General features: G+C 28.9%; 1 protein-coding gene across 6 annotated transcripts in view; it reads left to right on the forward strand.

The window, feature by feature from the left end:
* The window catches only part of LOC143245188 (transcriptional activator protein Pur-alpha-like), a 68994-nt gene that overhangs the window by 54695 nt on the left and 2814 nt on the right, over nt 1-11485 (forward strand). Inside the window, exons 5-7 of one of the 6 annotated variants that reach the window (XM_076491234.1) lie at nt 395-524; nt 3291-3397; nt 8114-11482. In XM_076491234.1, coding sequence (XP_076347349.1) covers nt 395-524; nt 3291-3397; nt 8114-8242 — 366 coding nt within the window. In that variant the 3' untranslated portion in view covers nt 8243-11482. Of the gene's footprint in view, nt 1-394; nt 525-3290; nt 3398-4844; nt 5052-8113; nt 11483-11485 lie in introns of those variants that run through there. The other 5 variants (XM_076491232.1, XM_076491229.1, XM_076491230.1 and 2 more) reach the window with 5 other exon arrangements.

Here is an 11485-nt window from a genome sequence, read left to right on the forward strand (position 1 = left end):
TTAAATTTCGTTCTGGAATAGATGTCAAACAAATTTTATTTAGAAATTGCAAATTATTGACAAGTAACTTTAGCTTTCCATATAGTTGAGTGCTCTTGGTTTTGTCTGACTTTTGTCCAATGAGTATAAATTATGAGTTGAAGTTGATCATTGTTTAAATTTCAGTTACTTGATTCAACTGAGTTTTTGTTTGGATTTACAAAATAAGAAAACTGTGTATTTTATGATGAGGTTAATTCTAATTACTTCTCAGTGATTTCCTTAGAATCATAAATAAATTCTGAAAATACAAACACTTTTGAAAGGTTATTGAAACCTGAAACATTAAAAAATTTAGACTTTTCTAAAGAAAAATTAGATAAACAAATAGCTTAATTCTAGTAAAACCCTGTAGATTTCACAAACTACAGTGAGAGGAGGCCCTCGTTCTCAAGTTGCTCTACCAGCACAAGGGATGATAGAGTTTCGTGATGCTCTAACTGATCTTCTGGAAGAATTTGGCACTGAAGATGATACAGGATATGGTAATTTGCTAGAATGTTTTATAATTATTTAGATTGCTCAGAAGTATGTTTCTGGATTTGTGACGTTAAAAATTGGGTTTCAGTGGTGGACACAACAAAAATAGCTCATTGTACAACTTTGTGCTTTACCATTGTCAAGTTTTGAGCATGGGCCAGATGCTTTATAGTATGTGTCTGTGTTGGTGATGAATATCAACAACAAAAAACAACACAATCCACTTATTTTGAAATAATGTAACAAAAAATGTACATATAAATGTTCTTTATACTGTTGATTATCACAGTTATATCTAAAGCTTTAAATAGTTGTCTTTTTTTTCCATTAAAGTCCACATAGATGGTTCAGTTAAATTAAAACACAATTGAAAATAATGAAGTATTTTTCTATATTCTGTTACTACAATACAGTCTTTAATAATTTCACTTTAAAAATTGCCATTATATTCTTTTTATGGCTAAACTCATAATCATGCAGTCTAGATCTATCTTTATCTAATTCAAACTACATTATGCATATTTATATCTCAAAGAGGTCTATAACATTACATACACTACCAGGTAATTTGATATAATAATACTCAATTAAAAATGAGAAAGACTCAGAAGGTTCTATTAACATGATGCAATAATAGAGTAATCACCAGTTCATGACTGTTGGACTACACAATGAACGAGCCATAAACAAACCTGCGATAAAGTATCGATTCTAAAAAAATAACCAAATTTAACACTTTGAACTATCCAAATCATCACTCTTACATTAAACATAAACTGAAATAGTCATGTATATCTAACAACAATAAACAAACATAATTTTATAAGTAAAGAACTGTATCTTAAACAGAATGAACGGAGAAGATGGAGGACCCATGCATCATTGAGTATTAGATACGTTATTTAAAGGTGGTTGGACAGTGTTGTGAACACTTTAATTAAAAGCTTAATATAGTACTTTCAAATAGAAAATTGTAATTATTTGATGTGATTATAGAATTTTATTGCAAATAAGAAGAATTGACAAGTTTGATACAGTAAAATATAAATTCTGAGTACCTATAAATATTTGATTTTAAATATTAAAATTATGAAATATTTTATTTCTTCTAGGTGGTGGTAGTACCAGGTTAAAAATCTCCAACTTTTATTTTTTCATGTTGAAAAACAAAAGTAACCTAAAATTTATGATTTGGAAAGTAAAGAATACTTAGCTGAAAATGAATTGAAATGTTAACATATTCAGCAGTTTAGAGATACAATTATGTAATAACATGGAATTCATACATTATGTGTCATGTAGAATGTTGAAGTGAGGCCATTTTACAAATTTGTATTGTTCACATGGGAGGCTTTAGAAGTTTACTGTGTTCATACTTTGGTCTTATACACAACATGTTCTAATTTTCATCATTTTGTTTTTGATTTTTTTTGTAATACAATTTTAGTAATTGTTTAAAATACCCTAGCACTTGATTGATTAAATGGGCAGCTTAGACTCAGGTCACCAACTTAATATGATATACATTTTACATTTTATTACGTACAAAAGTGTATTCATCTCCCTTAAGAAATTCTTCCTTCAGCATTTATACAAATTATTTTATAGTTGTGTTTTATTCTTACAAACATAATTAAAGTGTTGTGATTATTAAACTTTTTTTTCCAATTTTAAATTGTCTAACACTTATTTGCTTTTACAATATCTGAAACATTGCTAAGTTATAAGATGATAGTTTTTGGTGTGCAATTAATTGATTATTTGTTATGTTGGTTAATAAAGGAAATCCCTTTGGTGAGACAACATTTCTAGTATAATTAAATTTGAGAAGCCTGTCATGATATAGATGTTATAGCTGTGAAATTCCAGGATACATTAAACTGTAGTACTTCTTACTTGTCATTAGAAAGAACTGTGGAACAACTTGAAAGTGTGTGTATGTGTATATATGCAAAAACGGCTTGTGTGGGTTGAGAAAATATTTTACGTAGAAGAGCGAACAACGTTTCGACCTTCTTCAGTCATTGTCAGGTTCACAAAGGTTCGTCAGGTTCTCAACCCAAACGAGTCGTTTTTGCATATATATTTCTCTACAAGTGGGTTTTCTCGACATCACTGATTATTGTGTGTATGTGTGTTTGTGCAGGATGGTAGACTTGATATGATGATATTTATTGTTGAATTATAATATTACAAACGTTTGACACAATTAAAAGAAGTTCAATCCATTTCATACCAACTTATTCAACATGAAAGAAACATGTTCCATGTTGATTTAGGTAAACTTGAAACTTAGAAAACTAATTTTTGTTTTAATTATGTATCATCAAAAAGAAAGAATTAGTAATATTCATAATTCTTTAAACCTTAGCTGTTTTGTCTCTGTTATTAAGACTCTCATAGAAGTCAGGTGCTTATTTATTTTCCTTCAGTTAAGTATTTCATTTATTGCTGTCTGGTAAATTTAAAGTTACCCACAGCTACTATTATAGGTTAAAATTCGAAATACTTATCAGAAAATGGGCACTTAGTCAGGCTCTGAAGGAAGGTATTAGAATGTACCAAACCTTCAACTTGAATATTTAGGAAGCTTTCAACGATAGTGGCATTGTATTTAATAGCTTGCTTCTAATATACATACATACATATATATATATTTTACAAAATCTAAAACACTGACAGGTGACATAAACATATTTTTTTAAAGTAACATATGTATATCTATATGAAAAAAGTAAGATTCATAACAGAAATGCTATTTCCATTTGTAGGATTCAAACAAGATTTACCTGAAGCTCAACATTTGCGTATAGAAAACAAACATTTTTACTTTGATGTAGGTCAGAACAGCAGGGGAATCTACATGCGTATATCTGAGGTATGCTTTTATAATTTCTATATTTGCTCAAAATGAAAGTTATTTATTTTCAGAGAAGATAATTATGGAAAATTTACCCATGCAATGATCTTTTTACTTTGTAATAATGTGTGTGATGCAAATGTATACCAGTGTTAAATACTCAAAGCAGAACACTCTCCAGAACTTTTCTTTTGCATGCAGTAAATTCATAAATATTAGCAGAATTCACAGTATTCTAGAATATTTTCTTGTGCATCACAAAATAATCTAGAATATTCTATTGAGTAAATATATTGAATTATAATTCAAGGTCATATCACTAGCCTGCTATCATTTATTCAGATGATCAATAATTATGTCATGTATTTGAGAATGGTTTAACCCTAAAGTAAGTAGTTAATAAATATCTTACACTGATCAAAAAGCACTAATATTGCTTTTATGTTATAATTCAGTATTAGGTATTTTGATTGTGCTCATTTTGTCACCTCTTGCATCAAAATATTCATTTGAAAAATAGAATTTAGTGAAAGTCCACTGCTTCTTGCAAAGTATTTTACATAGAGGAACACTTTTCTGTGTTAATCTAGTCTATATATATCAGAAGAATGTCCAAACATTGTGGCTACTCTAGTCTCAGTTAGAAGGTGGGATATTTGCATGAAATGCAAGTCTTAACATTGTAGATACATCCATTATGGGGTTTGTTGAAAGTGAATCTAGTCGAAAATGGACAGGAAATCTACAAAGAAAATAAATAGTAAGAGCAAAATATTTTGTTCTTCTCTTTGTAACCACTTTCGTTGTCTTAAATCTTTCAGTGTTTGATAGAATTATATTTGATTTATCAGATCTCAGCCAATTATATTTATGAGAAATAGTTGAAGAACATTTATTATTGTTTCTACTAAAGTGAACAGAGTATCCTAGAAACCATGAATATGTTGAAAACTTGCTTACAGTTTAAATCGAAATCAAAATGGAATATGTCTAAGCAAAGTAGCCCTAATAGTTATCTTGGTTGTTATATGACAAGTCACCAGAGGATAACACATATAACAACTTCAGTTAATAAGGGAGGAGAAAAATGATGACATCATGGTTCCATTAGGTGGAACCAGAAGGTGCTGTGCTCAGCCACCATGACACTTGAAGACAAAAGTTGTCTTCAACTATAGAGTGCATTGTTAGAAGTGTTACTCAGTAGAGAGGATGCTGCTTGCATTAATAATTCCATGATTTAGCACTCGTGAAGACACAAATAGCTTACAAACAAACCACTAGATGGTGATGCATATCAATATGATATAAACTTTATAGCAACAGTCAAAATCTTAAAATTAATAATTTAATCTAACGTACATAACTTTATTGTAACATTTTTTTACAGTTACAGTTTCTATTTATAACTAAAATATTAAATAGTTTATAGTTTTTACTTATGTATTGTGCACATTTTTTAAAGGTAGATGGTGTTTCAAGAAGCAGATAGTGTTACTAAGATTCTATAGGTGGATGATGTTACTAAGGATAATGTTGGCATTGTTTGTAGGATCATTGATTAATCCATAGTATTTTATCATATTTACCTAGCATACTTTTGAAAAATACCTCTCCTGAAATTGACAGATTTTTCATGATAATACCTCTAAATATTCTACAATAATTTAACATATAATTTTAATATTTCATTAATTTGGATTCATAGATTAAATATATTCTTATGCTGTTCTTCTAACCGTATAACTGTGATTGCTGTTGTGTACAACAATAAATGAATTTTTGTTTTCATTTTATGTATGTTGACAGTTATTACTTTATAGTTTTCACTTACATACGTTTTTCAAAGGTTGACATTTTTTATATAGGTAGACAATGTTGTGATTACAAGGTCTTTCTAAGATTCTATAGGTGAATGATCTTCCTAGGCATATTGTATGTGTTTTACAAAGGCACCTGGTGCTACTAAATGTGGACATGTTACTAGACTTCTATAAGAGTACATACAGACTTCATCTTGTGTTAAGTTATGTTTATGCTCTTCATTTATATAGTTAATTGTATTAAATTGATTTAATAAAGGCTGATGGTGTTTCTATAGGCAGACTGTTACTATACTTCCACAGGACTGCGTACATATCTCTACTTATATTTTTATTTTTCGCTTATATATTCAACTGTATTACGTGTGTTTCTATAGGATGGTAGTGTTACTAGCTCATATAAAGTACTGCTGAAAACATTTTTTGACGTGTAAAATATAATTTCATAAATATTGACAGAGAGATAGTGAGTATAGCCAATTGTGTTTTTAGGTAACCATTTATTGCACATTTAATGCACTGATTATACTTTTCACTTGCATATCACACTTTTTGTATTTTCTGAAATTTTATAAGTTAAACACTTATTGCTAATTCATTTCTTTAATTAATATATTGTATACCATCTATTTGTCCTGAGAAAGTTACCCATTTAAAAAGGTCAACACATAGAGTCACCAAATGATGTGGACATTTCAATCATGTTGAATATTCAGCTGATGGTATTTTAATCTTTTACTATGAAAAAGAGTCTAATAAAATTCAAAATTCAATATGACTGAAAATATTTGATGAAAACAAAAGTTGAACAGGTTAATTATAGTATGAGGTATATGCTGTTATTTATAATTATACATTCATTAATAAGATATAAGTCTTTCTCTCTATATAAATATATATAGCAAATCCCAACCTCTGATTAATTATAACCATAAATTATTCAAGCCATAAACAGAAGCACATTAACATGAAGTTTTCCAGTTGTTGTTTTTTTAATTTTTAAACACACTGCAGATTTTTTAAATGTGCAGCATATTTTAAAAATTAAAAAAAAATCATATTAATGTGTTTTGATTTATGGCTTGAATATTTTATAGTTATATATGTATATATTACATTATACCTGACACTGAAAATAAATTGTTCAAACCATACATAATCACATATTTTCTACATAAATTCAAAAACGGTAAATTATAAATTTAACGTTCACCATACTTTAACTTAACTTGTGATGATCAGCATTTGTACGCCAATGAAGTTAAAAGTCAGTAAATAATAGTTTATTGGTTCTTTCTCTGTACACAGTGATACAAAATACTAAATGGGTGTTCATGATATTCTGTTTCTCAGTATTTGATGAGACATGTTCAGTTTGTACATTTCAGTTAGCATGCAATTTTTGTACACTTTCTTCTTATTTAGACTCCACAAACCGATTATTTAAGTTTCTAACAAATGTATTTAACCATCTAATACAAATCTCCATCTAAATATGCTATCAGTAATGCAAATACATAAAATCATAAACTTTAAATAAGACTGATGTCACAAATACTGAAACATTTATTCACAAAACTAAGTAAAATTGCAGACACTTTACTGCTAAATTAGGAACAGAAATCTGAAGAAGATATAAACACTACCATGTAAAATCTTCCTAGTAATAACAGATAATTCATCAGTATCTAAGGTGCTTTTACAGCCTCAAGACTTGAAACAAAAGTCTAGTGTGGATACTGAGATTGGAAATAATTATCTTCTTACTGACTCTTTTTTTTTTATCTCAATTTTTTTTTTGTTACAATTTTCTCGGGCATTATCAAGTTCTTACATTTTGTTGTCTGATCCGTTTTCTGAAAGTTAGGTTTTGCATTGAGGGAAAGGGACAGATGATTGTTATGTTGTTGGCTTTGATACCATGTTTGTCATGTAACTGGAATCTCTTGATTCTAAAATGTGGTAATTTAAGGCATTTTTATTCTATGGCTTCATCTTTCCAGGTACTCCTGTGTTGAATTTTCTCATCAACTTACGTTCTTACAGACTTTGGTTTCATGGTTTTGGATAACTTTTCAAAGTCACATAAGTCTATTTAACTGCAATAACACCAAGTTCAGTCAAGACCTCCTCCCTTTTCTGTTCTCTGTCATTACATTATCAGCACTGCACAGGTGATAAAAGCAGAATATGAGATTATAACTCAGTCCTTTCTCATAAGAGTTTGTAATAGACGTAAATGGATAATGAAATAAACTTCAGTATTATGATATCCAGCCAATTGTTAGGTACAATAGGTGGATATAGATGTCACTCTGTTATTTGTGAGTAATTCGACAAAGAATATAAGTGAATATAAGTTCAGAGATAGTTAAAAGAAGACACGTACATAAAAAAATCAGAAAACGTGTAAAGTTGTTGTTGTGAGAATTGGTAAATATTTATGCATCACTACAAAACATTCCCAGCTACAATTTTCTTTCCCTTTGAAGAAGATTGCTTGAGTCAAGTTAAAATATTTGTGTTGAAAACTAGATTTAGTGTATTATGTGAACCCTTTTGTAAAAATGGCTAGTTTGGTAGTATGCACGTATAAGTAGTCCATGTGATGACAAACATAATTTCTGTTATCATATCTTCACTGTGAAAAGTTCTTGTCATTACAAAGATATTTTTCAGTGTAGAATTGTGAATATTTAAAAACTCGACCTAAGTTGCACATACTATCAGATAAAGTACATTTCTCAACCCACTATTTATGTTTTTAGTTGTAAATATGAATTATAAATATTGAATATTTTTATAGATCATACTCATTCATACTTTTTATTAAATATATAGATGTCTTACAAATCTTAAGAATTTTTCTTTTTTACTGTTATGACATGTTCTCAGTAGATTTTCCTTCCAGGTGAAAGGTAATTTTAGAACAGCAATAACCATTCCAGAGAAATCCTGGAGTAATTTTCGAGACATATTTGCAGAGTATGTGCATAAGTTGAAAGAGTTTTCTGAAAAGCCAGCTGAGGAGGGAAAATGAAAAGTAAACGAAAAACTGTCGGGAAATGACAATGAGTTGTTAAAAATACTCGTACAATTAATATCACTTTTGTGCTTCAAATTTAATATGTGCTGTGATACCTGATCCCATTAATTGGGAGATTATCTTTTAAAATTTTGGCAAGAGCCACTTGTCCTCCAGATATTAAAGTAGTAAACATTTTCATTTGTAAGTGAGCACTTCAACAGAAACACCTGCTTTCCTCTTATGCTGATGAGCTGGGACCATATGCATTGATTTAGTGAAGCCGTGCCATCACCTTATTTAAATGATGGCATGAAGAGTCAGTTTGGAGCCAGATATGACATTGTATCTGAGTCATGGCAGGTTACAGTTATTGCTTTGTAACAGGCTGTAAAATCCTTTTATTTCTGCACTGAAGGTTTTGATAGGAGATTCATTCCAGTCTATTTTAAAACTGGAAAGCAGTAAACTAGAATAAAAAAGGTGCAATTTTTTTTTGTCTGTATTTTTGGTATAATATTGAGTGATTAATTTTGATTCTGACTATTTATCATAACTTGAATATGAAGAGGTTATGAGAAGATGCAGTGTTTTCATTTTAGTTTCAAACCATTTTATAAGATAAATAAATGGATTGCCAGTAATTATTCTGTGTATAAATGTTTGGAATAATTTATGCAGATTTCAATAGAATAATAAAGTAATTGTTGAGTGTCCAGTTTGTAGCTGTTTTATATATATATATGCACACACATACATACATATTCTTATTTAAAAGGTAAGACTAAGAAAATATTTAGTCTTATCAGTATTGTTCATTTTTAATGGTAATTTTGTGTTGGTTACTAAGTGCTGTACTTTGGATGGAACTGTTGATTTACTGATACATATGTGCAAGATTCGTGTTCTTTTGTTGGTGGATATTAAATAGAGAAGAAAGGATGCAGGTGAAATCGTTCTTCTTTATCTTAATTTCCTTATTATATCTTTCAAGCTGTTTATAACCTACTGCTCTTCGTGTTTTGTCTGTTTGAGACGACAAAATAGTTTTTGTTTAAAGTTACAAATATTGTTATAAGTTTCTCATTATGAATAAACTACACATTTGAACTGTTCTACTAGAAGTGCAAAACGATAAATGATGTTTCTGAGAACTATTGGTGGGAATATCTTACATGTATCTCTGAATATCCTTTTTACTACTTTGGAATAATGTGTATACATGTTATAAGGGTGACAGTTAAATCTAACTATTCAGTCAGACAGTTGTGGCCCATGAGTTATCAGTGGGTATTGTTGACTGGCTGTCTTCCCACTGTAGTCTATTAGTTCAAATTTAGAGATGGTTGTTTTTGATAGTCTTTAAGTAGTTTTGCATGAATATTCAAAATCAAACAAATAAATCTTTGGCTACTACACCTTTGTCATAAGTCAAAATTATTAAAGTGTGATTATTTCTTTTACAAAATAAGAATAATAATTTGACAAAAAGACAATTTTAAAACTGACAGTTGCGTCTTTTGTTGGAATATTTTATTCTTGCTTGTGGCTGGTAAGATAAGTTTCATTACCATTAAACTTCAGGATATCTGGTTCTTTATTGAAGTAAAAATTTTTTCCATTGTTTATACATTTCTATTAAGAATTAATTACTTTGTTTTTAAGAAATGTACTGTGATGTGCAGAAATCATTTCTGTATAAAAAGGTGCTATAGGAAATCCTATAGTAAAATCGTGTAGCAGTAGAACTTTTTCATTAAATTTATTAGTGCTACATAAAATAAGTAATTAATCAAAATTACAATGAAATTGACTAATGTCATGAAATTAATCAACTAATTAAAATTAGTGTTCCTTGCTATCATTGTTTTCAATTATTCCAACTATCCAAAAATTTTTGATATTGTCATGTTTTTGTTAAGTGCACATCTATACATACAATGGGCTGTTTGTGTTCTGGTCACCTTGGGTTTCAAGCCCAAATTATGGTATTATAACCTTTCTTTTAGGCAACTTATGAGAACAATTGATTAGTTTAATGTAATTTGATATAATGATTCTGATAATTAATCAATGAGCAAATTACACTAATTATCTAGCTTTATACAGGACATGTTCTAAGAAACCCATGGAATTGTTTAATGGCATTATAAAAACTGATACGACTGTTTATAGGAGATCCTATAAGAAACTTATAGGAATATTTTTACGTCTACAGACTACTTTTTCATGCACAAAAAAAATGTTGCCTGAACATTTCTATGGATTTTTTCTTGCATATTACAAGTATTGCAATAAATAATAACAACCATTTTAAAACACCTTAATACTGTAATACCAGAATACAGCTGTATTTGAAAAAAAAGTTGTAACAGTTAGTTTTTTATTCAATTAACTTTGAATTATTATTAAGTTATACTATAATTACTAACTTCTTTTTTGGTTGCTGTTAGTTTCTTAGTTATGTATTCTAATACAAATAACTACAAGCAGATTTTTAAAAGCCATAGAAAATGCCTAATATATGAATTTATTTCAACTAATAATGCAAACCTGCAATGGTTTTATTGTCTTGATTTCTACATGTTCTACAGTAATTGCTGTATGCTGAATACAAAAATGATAACTGTTTTTCTCCATCACATACAGATTTTTAATAAAACATCATAAAGTATCATACAAAAGAAGGGTCCACAACAAATAGTTTGGTGACTAAAAGATGTAGATTTCACAAAACAGGACAAATGAGGATACATATTCATTTGAATTTAGTGTTTTTCCAATTTCTTCAGTTTGTTTGTGTTTTTGGTAACAAAGATCATAAAAAAAAACTTTCTTTGTGGAAAGCAAAACAGTAATTTGATCTAAGAGGTTTTTCTTTTTTCTTTTGCTGCCCAATTTGTATAAAATCATTATGTGATAGAAGAAAATGAATATTACTTTTAATTATGCTTTCCCAAATTATTCAAAATCCACCACTACTAAAATCCAAACAACTTATGTGAAGTTGAAATTTGCAGGCCTGTGTAGTTCATAAGTGATTATTATTTAAATAATAAAAATATTTATCAGATAACCAACCAAAAATAGCCATAAAAGTATTTATTAACTTTAGGAACTAGTTGAATATGCTATGTAAGACTAATAAAATTACTTATTAATAATGGCTTCCACAAATTCATTGTGAGTTTGTTCTTTGGTTGGTGTACTATTATGTGCATTAAACTGGCATTTAGGTAATGCTTTTCTGCCATTTAT

This window comes from Tachypleus tridentatus, chromosome 2, assembly GCF_004210375.1.
Source record: "Tachypleus tridentatus isolate NWPU-2018 chromosome 2, ASM421037v1, whole genome shotgun sequence".
Taxonomy (NCBI): Eukaryota; Metazoa; Arthropoda; class Merostomata; order Xiphosura; family Limulidae; genus Tachypleus; species Tachypleus tridentatus.